General features: G+C 40.4%; 1 protein-coding gene and 1 non-coding gene across 6 annotated transcripts in view; both read left to right on the top strand.

Annotated features, from left to right (window-relative positions):
• Positions 1-16,356, top strand: part of MCEE (methylmalonyl-CoA epimerase) — a 23,555-nt gene extending 7,199 nt beyond the window's left edge. For 2 of the 5 annotated variants that reach the window (XM_064364221.1, XM_064364220.1), the window contains exons 3-4: positions 9,421-9,448; positions 13,793-13,836. In XM_064364221.1, coding sequence (XP_064220291.1) covers positions 9,421-9,448; positions 13,793-13,800 — 36 coding nt within the window. In that variant the 3' untranslated portion in view covers positions 13,801-13,836. Of the gene's footprint in view, positions 1-9,420; positions 9,449-13,792 lie in introns of all 5 variants that reach the window. The other 3 variants (XM_012475658.2, XM_012475659.3, XM_012475660.2) reach the window with 2 other exon arrangements.
• LOC135269740 (U6 spliceosomal RNA) lies at positions 6,474-6,580 on the top strand. The gene has a single exon (XR_010338004.1). It is a non-coding gene; the product is annotated as a U6 spliceosomal RNA (small nuclear RNA).

The raw sequence follows: 16,356 nt of genomic DNA, 5'->3' as shown, positions 1-16,356 counted from the left end.
AAGCCATGCCTTCAAAGGAGCTATGTGAGTTAGAAGTTCAGCTAATTAATAGTGGAAGTTCAGTAATGTAACAGCAGATTCAAAAGCAGAGATTAGAAGGGGAATATGCAAATGTATTGACTGTAAAATGAAGGTAGGTGAGAGAAGAAGGTGCAAAAAGTGGTTGGTTAGGTGCTATTTTAGTATAACACTCCCATCATCATTCTCTGCCCTCCACAAAAAAATTAAGTGGCTTAACAAGATACATTTTATTTTTCTGTTTTCAGTCTGAAATGAGCTATACCAGGCTGATGGGCAGCTTTGCTGTCCGTAACACATGACTTACAAGGTTGCTCCAGGCATCACCATTTGCCAGTCAGAGGGAAGGGAAGGTGGAGCAGGAATACGGGACAAGTACCTTAAAGAAGATGCTCTAGGATCACTTCTGTCCTTATCCCATTGGCCCAAGCTTAGTCACATGACTCACTTCCCTGCAAGGAAGGCAGGGGAATGTAGTCTCTAGCTAGGCAGTTGTGTGCCCTGCTTAAACCCGGGGTTTGCTGTAATTAAAAGGAGGAAAAAGAGAAAGGTACTGGAGGCTGTCAGTTGATGCCTCACTTGGTGAGTTTTAAAAAGTGGTGTGTCTAGGATAGCCTGACACTTTCGGAATGGAGGTGTGCTGTGAGATAGAAACATTTGAAAGAATTGTTCTTTCTGCCCCTGCTGTGGCAATCTGTGAGATGACGATGTCACAAGGTGGAGGGGGCTTTGTTCCCTGACTCAACAGATGTAGCAAAATTCCTTATCTGTCCTTGAACAGGAAATACAATTTTGTTGAATGGAGCTGCTGAGATTTCAGGCTTAATTATTTTGCCACAGTGTAACCTTGTCTATTCTGACTAATACAACGTGAGTCTGAAATTGCTTTTCAAAAGTACAAAAAGTGATAGAGCTCATTAGAAAACATTAATTTGGTCATTGTTCCAGTTACTGTTGCCATATAATTCCTAATCCTAAAACTATGGCATTAACCACCACTTTATTTTGCTCAAGATTTTGTGGATCAGGAATTTGGGGAGGGCTCTGCTGGGCAGTTCTTGCTTGGGATTTCTCATGTGGTTGCAGTTAGATGTCATCTGTGGCTAGGGCCATCTGAAGGCTCAACTGGGCAGTCACAGATGCCTCATTCATGTGCCTGGCAGTTGATGCTGACTTGTAGCTGGGAGCTCAGCTGAGGCTTCTCCAGGAACCCCTCCATGTGACCTCTTTAGCTTCACGAGCTAAGGGTAATTGTAAGGGTGGTTGGTCTCCTTACTCAGCAGTTGGCTTCCCCCAGAGTGAGTGTCCCAAGAGAACCAGGCAGGACAGTATGGTGCTTTCTGACCTAGCCTCAGAAGCAGTGCTTCTGCTGTTGTCCATTGGTCATAAACAAGCCTTCAAGGCAGGCCAGATGCAAGGGAAAGAACATATGATCCTGCCTCTTGATGGGAGGAGTACCAGAGAATCTGTGGGCATGTTTTAAAAATCCACAGATTTAGAAGTCCATCGATACAATTATGTGTTGTAAGTAAAGGGAAAAACGTGAAACTTCTGAAAGTCTAGAATGACTTGATTTTCAGATCGTCAGGAGTAGGGACAAGCAGCATTCATATGTGCAAGAGGAAACAACCTATGCAGCCTTTGTAAATATAAAGAGACTCAAATGATTGGCACGTAATAAGGTAGAAAGTTAACAAATACTACCTACACAAAAACCAGTTAATTCTGCTTTTCTGTTTTGGGGTAGAAAACATTCAGAAATGTGCCTCCTGAAAATGCTCATAATTCTTCTATAGCTTTATGGTTCAGTGTCATTTATTTATTTATTTAAGACACTCAAATTTAGCAATGGGGGGCAGTATACTAACTTTAGTGACACTAATGTTAATGAGTTCTGGTAACCTGCTACCATTGGACCAGCCTGCCATCCCTTCTTTTAAAATGTTAAACCACCCATCAGAGAATTGACTTTTCCCTCTGTAATTATCACAGGAATACTTTTTGTCCTTTTCCACCAGGATCTTATAAAACCTCTAACTTAGCAGCATATCTGTGCGTGTGCTCCATAGCTTTTCATTGACTCAATAAAGACTTGACTAAATGTCCCTTTCTCATACGTGGATTACTATCTCACTTGTTAAATCAGCATTTTTCTGTCGAGGTTGAGTTGGTTTCCATTTTCTCTTGTGAGGTTTACCCATATTTCTTGTGTGACTTTGCCTTTCACTAGAGGAAGTTTAGAGGGCATCTTGTTCTACCTCTTCTCTTGCCTATGTATGAACTGAGTTACCCACTGTCTTCTGGCACAGCTTGTGTTTGTGCTCTAACCTGCTGCCTGCCACAGCGAGAGGGGGTCTCTTTCTCTGCCTTCTGCATGCCTCTGCTTAAGGAGACAGAGCTGACCGTGCTTTCTCTAGAGAACTTACCCAGACAGCACAGTGTGTCATAGTGAAGACTTTAAGGGCCACTGGAAATATTTACTTACTCAAATTTTATTGAGTGTGTAAAAATATTTAAATGCTTCCATGCTGGTTGGTAAACAGCTACTACTCTCTAACCCCTGAGTAACATTCCTTTTCCAGAAGGACCCTTTCCTGGGACCTTTCAGACACTCTTCTCCCTCTACAATTTTTCCTTCAGAGAGAGGATCTCACTCCGCCACCCAGGCTGGAATGCAGTGGCACGATCATAACTCACTGTAATCTGGAAATCCTGAGCTCAAGCGATCCTCCTACCTCAGCCTCCTGAGTAGTTAGGACTACAGGCAGCACACCGTCATGCCTGGATAATGTTTTTTCTTTTTTTAAAGAGACGAGGTCTTGCTGTATTGTCCAGGCTGGTCTCAAACTCTTGGCTCAAGCAGTCCTTCTACCTCAGCTTTCCAAAGCAGCGGAATTATAGGTATGAACCACCATGCTCAGCTGCACAATTCTATCTGATTAGTATCTTTGTCTGTATTTTTCTGGTTGTTAAGTATTTTTGGTATCACTCTGTCCTTCACTGTACAAGGTGCTGGCGATATGTGGCTGAACCAGTGGAAAGTCCCTGTCTACCCAGAGCTTGCCTGCTTGCTTCATTTATTCACACATACTCTGCATTTTCCAGAGAGGATTAAAGGTGACTGACTAAAACACAGCCTACAAAATGCAAAACAATAAACAAATAATCATGCCAGTTGAAACAAAGAGGAAATATAAGGGAAGATTAACATATCTTACTAGTTTGGCCAAATACAGTCACACACCCATAACAATGTTTCAGTCAGTGATGAGTTCACATGTGGTCCCATACGATTATAACACTATATTTTTACTGCACCTTTTCTATGTTGAAATGTGTTTAGACATCACTGTGTTGTACTTGCCTACAGTATTCAGTAACATGCTGTACAGGTTTGTAGCTGAAGAGCAATAGGCTGTACCTTATAGCCTAGGTGTGTAGTAGGCTGTATCATCTAGGTGTGGTGATGTTCACACAACAGTGAAATTGCCTAGTGATGCATTTCTCAGGACTTATACCCATCCAGTGACACATGACTGTATTTCTTTAAGTATAAACAGTATTAAAGGCCATGCTTGGTGGCTCATGCCTGTAATCCCAGCAGTTTAGGAGGCTGGTGCAGGCGGATCATGAGGTCAGCAGTTCAAGACAAGCCTGGCCAACATGGTGAAACCCCATCTCTACTAAAGATACAAAAAATTAGCCGGGCGTGGTGGCAGGCACCTTTAATCCCAGCTGCTCTTGAAGCTAAGGCAGGGGAATCACTTGAACCCATGAGGTGGAGGTTGCAGTGAGCTGAGGTTGTGCCATTGCACTCCAGCCTGAGCGACAGAGCAAGTTTCAACAAAAACAAAAAAACAGTATTGAGGACCTATGTTTCCTCCCCGTTCCTTCCCTTCCTGAAGACTTTAGGTAGGACAGAGCAAAATAGTCATTTATGTTGATGGGAAGAACCAGACTGGCCCAGAGCATTGTGTTGGGACCCTGGCGGAGTGGGGAGGGCATCCATGAGTGAGAGTTGCCTGCCGTGGGGAAGCCAGAGACTGAGTGCCCACGCGTGGGAGTTCCAGTGCAAGGTGTCTGAGTCTGAGCAGGGTTTGAGGGTTTGTGCCCAGAGGGGCAGCTTGGCTTGGAGTGTCAGAGTGAGGAGGACATCAGCATGGGAGGCCAGCTTAGGACTAAATGCTTATGTCCTCTCAAAATTTGTTTGTCAAAATCATAACCCCCGAAGTGATGGTGTTAGGAGGTGGGGCCTTAGGGTGATGACTCCTGAGGCCCCATTCAGGAGCAATATGCCTATCCCTCGTGAATGAAATTAGTATCCTTATAAAAGAGACCCCAGAGACACCCCTTGCCCCTTCCACTGTGTGAGGACAGTGAGAAGGTACTGTCTGTGAACCACGAAGTCCCCACCAGATGTTGAATCTGCCAGCACTTTGATCTTGGACTTTCTAGTCTCTCAAACTGGTAGTTTCTGAGCCGCCTAGTTTAGGTATTTTGTTATAGCAACCCAAACGGACTGAGACACAGCTCAGGACAGGGAACTGGAGCCTAAGCATGTTGAGAAGGGCATCCACCTGAGGGGTGGGAGCAGGGGCATCATGTGGGGAGGGTACACCCAGCATGGAGGGTCAGGCTGGTCCTGTAGGGGGCAGGGGTACCGACAATGTGGGGAGGGCCCGCCCAGCATGGAGGGTCAGGGCTGGTCCTGTGGGGAGTACATCGTTGCAGGGGAAAATGGTGACTAATGTGGGGAGTTGAAGCCCAGGTGGGATAAGCTGGGTGTCCTTGCAGTGGGTGTCCTGGTATGGGATCAGGGCCTAAGAAGGGTGAGGCAGATGTTCACACAGGGTAGGGGGCAGGTATGGGGAGTTGGGGCCAAACAGGATGAGGAGGATATGTCCCTTGGGATGCTTTCAGGTGGGATATTGAGGCCCACAAAAGGCAAAGAGGACTGCAGCACAGGGAGTGGCCCAGCTCACATGGGGTAATAGGCCTCTGTGCAGGGATGGTGTGTCCTGGTATCGTGAGTGGGAGCTAAGATGGGTTGAGGAGGGCAGCGCCACAACTGCAGCACACGGAGGATGATGAGTGCAGTGCTGAGGCTGAGGAAGGGGGCGCAGAACCGGAGGGACTGGTGACAGAGAAGGGGCTGGTCAGATGAGTAGGCAGTAAAGATCATGGGAGCCTCGCTTTCCAGTGCAGACAAGGATGTTGGATTTGATTTCAAGGTAATCCTTACTGTTGCAGGCTGGTGGGGAAAAGCACATGAGAAAAATATTTAAATAGTATTTAAAAACTAAGAAAAAAGGTAGAGAAATGCAGCAGTTATAACAGTTTTATTTTCTGAGTAGTCAAACAATAGATGATTCATTTTCTTGTTTATGCTTTTATATGTTTTGCAGATCTTTTTTCACTGAGCATATATTCCTTAGGAAAGAAAAACTATAACTTTAAAGTAACAGGCTAGTGAGGTAACTTATTTCCTACATATTAGGGAATGTCTGTTTTTCAATCAAGAAAGGAAACCATTCTCCTTTTTAAAAAATTCCATTCTCATTCTGGCTTTTCATAATAAACTAGGGAATGTTTTTAAAATATTTTACTATCAACTGTGAAAATTTCAGCAGGGATAAGCATTTGAGGGATACTCCACATAGCCCCCACTAGACTATATCGCCAGTATGGAAGCTTGGGTAACATGTGCCCTTCTGAAATAATTCCCAAGAAGACAGGAACTCTCTGAACCCTATGTAAAGTGAGACAGTGTTAGGTTCGCATAATTCGCTTAGTTTTTAGCTTTTGAGGAGAGACAGTTGAAACAAATGTTTAATCCAGACTTTTCACTTTAACATGGATTTACATCACTTTAAAGATTGAAGTCATTCATTGTTGATATCAGCACCATTACAACTTTATATAAAATAAAAGCTTATGTTTGTTTAATCTGTCCAAATTTCATACTCAAATTAAAAGGGGCACATTATTACTTTTTCATAAAATTTGGTCATTGAGAATTACATACCTTAAGGTTAGAGTTATTTAGTCCAATTCCTTGGCTTCAAACAAACAAGATTGTATTGCCATTTTCAGATGGGGAAGCTGAGGACCAAAGAGGTGATGAGATGTACCTGAAGATTCTGAATTTTGGCCAGGTGCAGTGGCTCACACTGTAATCCCAGACCTTTGGGAGGCCAAGGCAGGCAGGATCACCTGAGGTTGGGAGTTCGAGACCAGCTTGGCCAACATGGTGAAACCTGTTTCTACTAAAAAAAAAATATTAGACTTGGTGGTGTGCACCTGTAGTCCCAGCTATTCAGGAGGCCAAGGTAGGAGAATCACTTGAACCTGGGAGGCGGAGGTTTTTCACTAATGGCATGCAAGGTCTTCCAGAGATATATGGTGCATACTATAATTGTTTGAAGGACTATAAAAGCAGTTTTAAAAAATCTATAGTGCTCACTTCGGCAGCACATATACTAAAATTGGAACAATACAGAGAAGATTAGCATGGCCCCTGCACAGGGATGACACCCAAATTCGTGAAGCATTCCATATTTAAAAAAATATATATATATATATATAAACCTCCTTCTTTTTTTTTTTTAATTGAAGTTCTGGGATACATGTGCAGAACGTGCAGGTTTGTTACAAAGGTATACATGTGTCATGTTGGTTTGCTGTACTGATTATTAACCCATCATCTACATTAGGTAGTTCTCCTAATGCTGTCCCTCCCCTTGTTCCCCATCCCCCAACAGGCCCCAGTGTGTGACATTCCCCTCCCTGTGTCCCTGTGTTCTCATTGTTCAGCTCCCACTTATGAGTGAGAACATGTGGTGTTAGAAAACCCCCCATTTTTAAAAAGATGGGTTATTACTGACTACGTTACTTTTATTACAACTTATATTACTTTTGTTATGCCCAAAGTAATTTATAGATTCAACGCTATCCACATCAAGGTACCTATGACCCTCTTCACAGAACTGGAAAAAACCACCTTAAACTTCATATGGAGGCCAGGCACAGTGGCTCATGCCTGTAATCCCAGCACTTTGGGAGGCCAAGGCGGGTGGATCACGAAGTCAAGATATCGAGACCATCCTGGCCAACATGGTGAAACCCTGTCTCTACTAAAAATACAAAAAAATTAGCTGGGCGTGGTGGCACGCACCTGTGGTCCCAGCTACTTGAGAGAATGAGGTGGAAGAATCACTTGAACCCAGGAGGCGGAGGTTGCAGTGAGCCTAGATTGCACCATTGCACTCCAGCCTGGTGACAGAGCAAGACTCCGTGTCAAAAAAAAAAAAAACATATGGAACCAAAAGAGAGCCCGCATAGCCTAGACAATACTAAGCAAAAAGAACAAAGTTGGAGGCATCACGCTACCTGACTTCAAACTATGCTACAAGGCTACAGTAATCAAAACAGCATGGCACTGGTACCAAAACAGCGATATAGACCAATGAAACATATCAGAGGCCTCAGAGGCAATGCCACACATCTACAACCATCTGATCTTTGACAAACCTGACAAAAACAAGCAATGGGGAAAGGATTCCCTGTTTAATAAATGGTGTTGGGAAAACTGGCTAGCCATGTGCAGAAAGCAGAAACTGGACCCCTTCCTGACACCTTACATTAAAATTAACTCCAGATAGATTAAAGACTTAAACATAAGACCTAACGCCATAAAAATCCTAGAAGAAAACCTAGGGAAAACCATTTGGGACATAGGCATAAGCAAGGACTTCATGACTAAAACACCAAAAGCATTGGCAACAAAAGCCAAAATAGACAAATGAGATCTAATTAAACTCCAGAGCTTCTGCACAGCAAAAGAAACAATCTTTAGAGTGAATTGGCAACCAACAGAATGGGAAAAAATTTTTGCAGTTTACTCATCTGACAAAGGACTGATATCCAGAATTTACAAAGAACTAAAACAGATTTACAAGAAAAAAACAAGCCCATTCAAAAGTGGGTGAAGGATATTTACAGACACTTTACAAAAGAAGACATGCATGAGGCCAACAAACATATGAAAAAATGCTCATTGTCACTGGTCATTAGAAAAATGCAAATCAAAACTACATTGAGATACCATCTCACGCCAGTTAGAATGGCAATGATTAAAAAATCTGGAGACAAGACAACAGATGCTGGAGAGGATGTGGAGAAACAGGAACACTTATACACTGTTGGTGGGAGTGTAAATTAGTTCAACCATTGTGGAAGACAGTGTGGTGATTCCTCAAGGACCTAAACATAGAAATTCCATTTGACCCAGCAATCCCATTACTGGGTATATAGCCAAAGGATTATAAATCATTCTATTATAAAGACACATGCACATGTATGTCCATTGCAGCACAGTTTACAATAGCAAAGACCTGGAACCAACCCAAATGCCCATCGATGATAGACTAGACAAGGAAAATGTGGCACATATACACCATGGAATACTATGCAGCCATAAAAAATGAGTTTGTGTCCTTCGTAGGGACATGAATGAATCTGGAAACCATCATTCTCAGCAAACTGACACAAGAACAGAAAATCAAACACCACATGTTCTCACTCATAGGCGGGTGTTGAACAATGAGAACACCGGGACACAGGCAGGCGATCATCACACACTGGGGTCTGTTCTGGGGGACTAGGGGAGGGACAGCAGAGGGTAGGGTGTTGGGGAGGGATAACATGGGGAGAAATGCTAGATATAGGTGATGGGGATGGAGGCAGCAAACCACATTGCAGTGTATGTACCTATGCAACAATCCTGCCTGTTCTGTACGTGTACCCCAGAACCTAAAGTGCAATAAAGTATATATTTAAAAGAAAAATCATATCACAAACTCCTGTACTTTCACCACCCATGTTCAACAGTTTTCAAGATCTTGCTACACGTCATCTTTTTCTTTTTTCCTTATTATATTGTTTTAAATTAACAACATGTCATTCTACCCTTATTTAGTGTAGATCTCTAAGAAATAGGAAAATAACCACAGTGACATGATCATCTTTATTTTCTGGCACTTCAGTCAAAATTAAAGGTAAATCTTTTGGCACCATCTATACACAGCTCATAAATTAAAATTCCCAGATTGATTTACAAATATCTTTTTATAGTTGATCTAATCAGGATAGAAACAAGATCCACTCATTATAAATAGTGGTTAATCTCTTCAGGCTCTTTAAAAAAAATTATTAACATCTTATAAATTTTGATATATTTATCACAATTAGTGAATCAATACTGATTTATTGTTATTAGCTAAAGTTTACTTAATTCTGATTTTTTTAGTTCTTACCCAATGTCCTTTTTCTATTCCAGGATCCCATCTACGATTTTTCATCACATTTATTATTTTTTTAAATTTACTTTTATTTTATTTGCAGTTCCAGGATACATGTGTAGGACACTCAGGTTTGTTACATAGGTAAATGTATGCCATGGTGGTTTGCTGCACCTGTCAACGCATCACCTAGATAGCTATTTATGCTGATGTTGTCCCTTGCATGCATTAGCTATTTATGCTGATGCTCTCCCTTCCCTCACTGCCCCACCCCTAGCACATTACATTTAGCCATCATGTCTGCTGAGGCTTCTCTTGCATGTGGCAGTTTCTCAGACTTGCCTTGGTTTTTGTTTTATTTCTCAACCTTTTTCTAGGATCTCCTTCCCTTGTTTCTGATGACCTTGACACTTTTGAGGATTACTGCTCAGTTATTTTGTAAACTGTCCCTCAGTTGAGATTTGTGTGATATTTTTCTTCTTATTGGACTCATGTTATTGATTCTGGGGAGAAAGCCCATAGAGGTAACATGCCGTTCTCATCACATCATATCAAGGATTCATACTATCAACATGACTTACTTCTGTTGATATTAACCTTGATTCCCCCAGGTGAGGAGGTGTTGTCAGGTTTCTCTACTGGAAAACTTCTTTTTTTCTCCTCCATACTATCCTCCTTTGGAAGGAAGTCATTATTCAAGTCCCACACTTAAGGAATGGGGAGTTATATCAGTATGACTTATGGATATTTATTTTATGACTTGCATTACAATCTAATACTACTTTTTTTTTCCCGCAGATTGTTGCAGCTTTGGCTATTAGGAGCTCTTTCAGTTGATCCTTGTGTCCCTTTAACATACCCCATCATTTTTGGTTTTGTGTTTTGTTTTTGTTTTTTAAGGACTTCCTTTCTTTTTCTGGCACTGTAAGGTGCTCCAAATGCATCTTCTATATTCTTTGCCCTAGCCATCGACTTAGCCATTTCTTCTAGGAGCCCTGGTTCCTACTACTGGAGAATGGTATTAGAAGCCAAGATCTGGGTTCTAGGTGTGGTTATTGCTACTGGGGGGTGTCATTAGTTCTTGGCCTATTAAGCCAACACAGCAGGGAGATATATGTATGTATACTGTGTATATACACCTATCTATACCCATTTCTATATATAACTATGTTATAGAATTTATAAGAAGTCATAACTCTGAGTGCATACTGATGTCTCTGGCTCTAATCCATTACCACATAGACCACACTAGCCTTTTATCTTCTCATTCCAACAATGAGAAACTTACCTCCCACCATCAGCCATTCATCTCCTTCATTGTTCAATTTTGGTATGCTGTGTGGCAGTTGTATTTATCTTCTAGGGCTGCTATAATAAATGATCATAAACATAGTGGCTTAAAACAGAAATTATTCTTTTCACAGTTCTAGAAACTAGAATTCCAAAATCAAAAGGTAAAAAATATGGAAGAAAAAGGAAACAATAGAGCATAAGAAAGATGTAGGGATGTAGGACATGGTCAGAAGTTCTAGTAGAATTATAGTTGGTATCCCAGAAAAGAAAGAGAGAAAATAGAACAGAAGCAATAATTGAAAAAATAGTTGACAAGGACACTACCAATCTGATGTAAAACATCAATCTATGGATTCAAGAAACTCAGCAACCCCAAGTAGGGCAAACAAAACCATACCAGGCCAGGTGTGGTGGCTCACGCCTTTAATCCCAGCACTGTGGGAGGCCAAGGTGGGCAGATCACTTGAGGTCAGGAGTTCAAGACCAGCCTGGCCAACATGGTGAAACTCAGTCTCTACTAAAAATGCAAAAATTAGCCTGACATGGTAGCTCGCGCCTATAATCCCACCTATCAAGAGGCTGAAGCAGGAGAATTGCTTGAACCCAGGAGGCAGAGGTTGCAGTGAGCCAAGATCATGCCATTGCACTCCAGCCTGGGCGACAGAGCGAGACTCTGTCTCAAAAAAATAAATATATATATTAGCTGGGCTCAGTGTCAGGCACTTGTAATCCCAGCTACTCGGGAGGCTAAGGCAGGAGAATTGCTTGAACTCAGGTGGCAGTGGTTACAGCGAGCCAAGATCGCACCTCTGCACTCCAGCCTGGGCAACAGAGTGAGACTCCATCTCAAAAAAATATATATATATGAAAGAAAAGCACACCTAAGCACACCATAGTCAAACTGAAAATCAAAGATGAAGAGAAAAATCTTAAAAGCAATAAAAGTAAAAAAACCGGGCATGGTGCCTCAAGCCTGTAATCCCAGCACTTTGGGAGGCCAAGGCGGGTGGATCACGAGGTCAAGAGATCAAGACCATCTTGGTCAACATGGTGAAACCCCGTCTCTACTAAAAATACAAAAAATTAGCTGGGCATGGCGGCACATGCCTGTAATCCCAGCTGCTCAGGAGACTGAGGCAGGAGAATTGCCTGAACCCAGGAGGCGGAGGTTGCGGTGAGCCGAGATCGCGCCATTGCACTCCAGCCTGGGTAACAAGAGCGAAACTCCGTCTCAAAAAAAAAAAAAGTAAAGACAAATTATAGAATGACATGTAATGACATTTTTTAGTTGCTGACAGACAAAACCTGCCAATTTAAAATTCTGATTCCAGCCAAGATAGTGTAAAAGAGATCAGTTTATCCTCCTGCCTGAAGCAAACAAGCAACTTAGACAAAATACATGAAATAATGGATTTCTGGGCAGTAGACATCAGTCAGCACAGGAATTGATTTCTGAGAGAGGGTAAACAAACAAGATGAGCCCTACAAGTACCCGGTTTACTGACTGTAGAGAGTTTCCAGACTGCAGCGCAGGAAGGGGGAATCCATGCGGAACTTAGCGGTCTCCCTGAGTTGAGAAGATAGGAGTTGGAAGTCTGAGGAGTTCATGATGCTAGAGTTCACAGCTCTCTCCTGGAAAGAAGAGCTGCACACAGAATGAACTCCAAAGATCTGCAGTACCTTTCATGTCTTCATCTGAGCTTCGAGTATGGCACGCATGTTAGGAAGCTACTTTAGGCTGGAAATAGAACCCCTTGAAAGGATGAGAGGGAATAATCCACACACAGGGTAGTTTTTTCTTACTAGTCATAGTAATTTCTGTAACATTGGGTAGAGTACTCAGAAGGGCTTTGGCTTTGTAGTGAGGAAAATTAGTCCTAGATTAAAAGCTGCTCCAATCCCACCTAACACAGTAGAAAAAAGGCTTAATAATATTGATATGAATTTTAAAATAAGATAGAATTGACAATGTCTGACATTAGTGAGGACCAGTTTTCCTCACTAAGGATGATCAGTCCTACCACAAGCTTCTAGTACATGTTCTATTCTGAAAAAGATGAGAATTAACCAGCTACAGTGCAAATTCTAAAATGAACTGTGTTCAGAATCTAGGCATGCATGACTTTGATATACCTATAAAGTTTAAAAAAGAAATATCAGGAATACAAGTAGAATGTGTGCCATATGAGGAAATCATTATGGAAACATTCAGTATCCTCATCAGTTGTTTGACCGGTTTTAGAGTTCAAGATATAATCCTTGGCTCTTTGGAAATAAAATTGTATAAATATTCATATTTATTAGATCTGTGTGATAGGTTCATGGGTGTTATACTACTCTGTGCTGCTGTGTTTTTTAGAATTAGTGATTTTAATTAAACTCTAGTGATTATGACTGCCTAGGAATATGGCCATTCATATCATACCTTTTCATCCATTTACTAGGTTCCCAGTCTAAGTGGGTGACTTTCCAAGATACAGGCAGATAATTTCTCCATCAAGTATAGAGAGACACATCTGCTCCTTTCCTAGAGTGTACATAAGTATGAAGAAAATAGAAATAACTTAGAAGAGGTTACAAAAATACTAAAGTTTGAATTTTTTTTTGGACCGGGAATAACATTTTGATGGCAATTTAATATTGATTTTCATGTGTATCTTGATAACATCAAAGGTAATAGCCAAACGTTGGCAGGACAAGTTTTGGGCATCAGGGAAACACTCATATTTGCTAAGTATCTACTAATGTCATAAATTGTACTGAGAGCTTTTTGTCTGTTAGCTCATTTTACTTTGTAGTCAATTTACTCTGTAGACCTCATTTTCCTGTTATAGATGAGGAACCCAAGGTTCTCAGGAAAAAGCAGTGTCTTCAATCTCACTAATAGTACTGCCAGGATAAACTATTATAAAGTATAACATACATGATTTAGATTATAAGAAGAAACATTTATTAATGGTGAAAATTCTAAGCATTGTGGTTGCTTACCCAGAAAAATTTAGTAACTTCTTTACTTTTCTGGAAATTTTAAGCTTATTTTTTATGATGGTTTAAGAATGGCCCTGCCCACAGGCAGAGGAGATAGACTGTATGAGCTCTCAAAGTTTTTTCTAAGCCTTATGATACTGTAATTTGGTGTTTTTATGATCTCAAATGTGTTCAATTTATTTCTTTTTCTTAAGGTGGATAACATAAATGCAGCTGTGATGGATTTGAAAAAAAAGAAGATCCGTAATCTAAGTGAAGAGGTCAAAATAGGAGCACATGGAAAACCAGTGATTTTTCTCCATCCTAAAGACTGTGGTGGAGTCCTTGTGGAACTGGAGCAAGCTTGAGTTATATTTGTAAGAAACAAAATTAATCGACCTGAAAAAGCCTTATCAAATACTATTGAAATGTACTATGACAAATATATATTTGTTAATTTGAATTTGAAGAAAACCTTGATTACAAATTACTTAGAGAATATTATTAAAATCATATAGAAATAAATTATTCCTTTTTTACAATGAGGTAATCGAATGTAATGTGTTAGCTGTGTACAAGGGTATGTGTGTGATATCAGATAGATACACAAAAGAGTTAGGGAATTATGAAAGAATATGACCATTTTGTGGCTAAATATTTGGGGCAAAACTTTTTTTTTTTTTGAGACGGAAGTCTTGCTTTTGTCACCCAAGCTGGAATGCAATGGTGCAATCTCGGCTCACTGTAACCTCCGCCTCCCGGGTTCAAGTGATTCTCCTGCATCGGCCTCGCAAGTAGCAGGGATTACAGGCATGTGCCACCACGTTCAGCTAATTTTTGTATTTTTAGTAGAGACAGGGTTTCACCATGTTGTCCAGGTTGGTCTTGAACTCCTGACCTCAGGCTATCTGCCCACCTCAGCCTCCCAAAGTGCTGGGATTACAGGCGTAAGGCACCATGCCTGGCAGGGCAAAACTTGCTAAGAATGTTTTGGAATACGTTTTTAGAGCCAACTGTTTAAGATTAGGGAATTTTGATCTCAGAATTTTTGCTCTTCAAAAACAACTCATGGTCACAGGTTCCTCAGGGTCAAGGTGTTTTGGGTGCTAGTGCTAAATGTATAGGAAGTTTTGTGGAAAACTTGGTGTATAGTGGGTGCATAGGTGGCTGAATTATTTTTTTAATCAGTAGTAATTTGTAGAATTAGGTATCACTTAGAGGCTAGAATACCACAACAGGTCCTAGGGAAATATACAAAACGAATAGAAATTCACTGCCAAGATGGTTATGGTTCAGTTGGGGAGAGTACTACTTGAAATAAATGTAAACACTTACAAAACAACATCTGAATTAGTTAAAAAGGAAAAGAAAGAATAAATCTCAGAGGATGAGCTTACAGGCCTATGATGTTTTTGGTCAGACTCAAACACATTAGAAACAAGTTTCAGATGAATTTCAAGGATCACAGATGGATAAATTGAATGCATAGTGGATGGAAAAGTGGCTAACAAGTTCACTGTTGAATGGATGTTGAGTAAATGAGTAGATATGTAGATACTGAGCTTGTTATGAAAGACAAGTTAATGTCCAATTATACTTGTCAAAAGTTAAAGTAAAAATTACAACATTGATGTGGTTCTTCATGTATGTAGCGGAAGTATTTTAGACTATTATATCATGGGGTTGGGGCAGTAAAAGGGACTTAAATGGTGGTTAAAGATCCACATTCCACTTCAGGTGGTAGCTGTCGATACTAGTAGATTGCAGTAAACTGCATGTGCAGATTGCAGTCTTCAACCACTGAAAAACTATGAAGAGATACACTCACAAATGTAGATAAATCAAAATGGACTACTAAAGAATTCCCAAATAACCCACCTGAACACAGGTAAGAGGAGAAACAGGAAAAAAAAAATGACTGACCTATAACCTCATATATCAGTAATTATATTCAATGTAAGTGGTCTAAACACAAGATTGTGAGAGTGAATTTAAAAACCTGACCCAACCAAATGCTATCTACAGGAAACTCAAAATACCGGTAAATTAACTGATTTAATTTATCAGTATATCTCAATATCAATAAACTAAGAGTAAAAGGATAGAAAAAGATAAACCTTGCAAACACTAATTCAGAGAAAGCTGGAGTGGATGAATTACTATCAGACAAGGTAGACTTTACGAAAAAAGAAAATTGCCAGGGACAAAGAGATACATTACATAATGATGAAGGGATCAGATCACAAAAAGACAACAGGTGTGCATGCATTAAACAACACAACTGCAAAGTATATGATCTAAGAATTGGTATAACTAAAAGGAAAAAATAGACAAATTTACAGTTACAGTGGGAGACTTCAACACCCCTTGTTTAGTAATGGATAAACCAACTAGACAAAAAGCAAGTGTGTAGGAGAAGGGAGAACTGAACAGTACCATCAGCCAATACATAATACACATTTTTTGAGCATTTATGGGACATTCACCAAGATAGACCTTATTTTGGGTTATGAAACAAACTCTAACACATTTAATATGAGTGAAACCACATAAAATATGCTCTGTGACCATAAATGAATCAAACTAGAAGTCAATAACATAACAGAAAAATCTCCCCAAACTTGTAAACTGTTAAAGAGGAAGTCTTGAGAAGTAAAATACATCTTGAGCTGAATGAACTTGAAAATACATGATAATTTTTTATAAATGTTATCAATGTATTGCTTTAATCCATGAATCGATAATAAAATTTTGCTTTCATAAGAAAAATGAAATGTGA

The sequence above is a fragment of the Aotus nancymaae genome, unplaced genomic scaffold (assembly GCF_030222135.1).
Source record: "Aotus nancymaae isolate 86718 unplaced genomic scaffold, 86718_ANA_hifiasm-v0.15.2.pri h1tg000057l, whole genome shotgun sequence".
NCBI lineage: Eukaryota > Metazoa > Chordata > Mammalia > Primates > Aotidae > Aotus > Aotus nancymaae.
The sequence above is the reverse complement of the archived record's forward strand: the minus strand, read 5'-3'. Positions and strand labels throughout refer to the sequence as shown.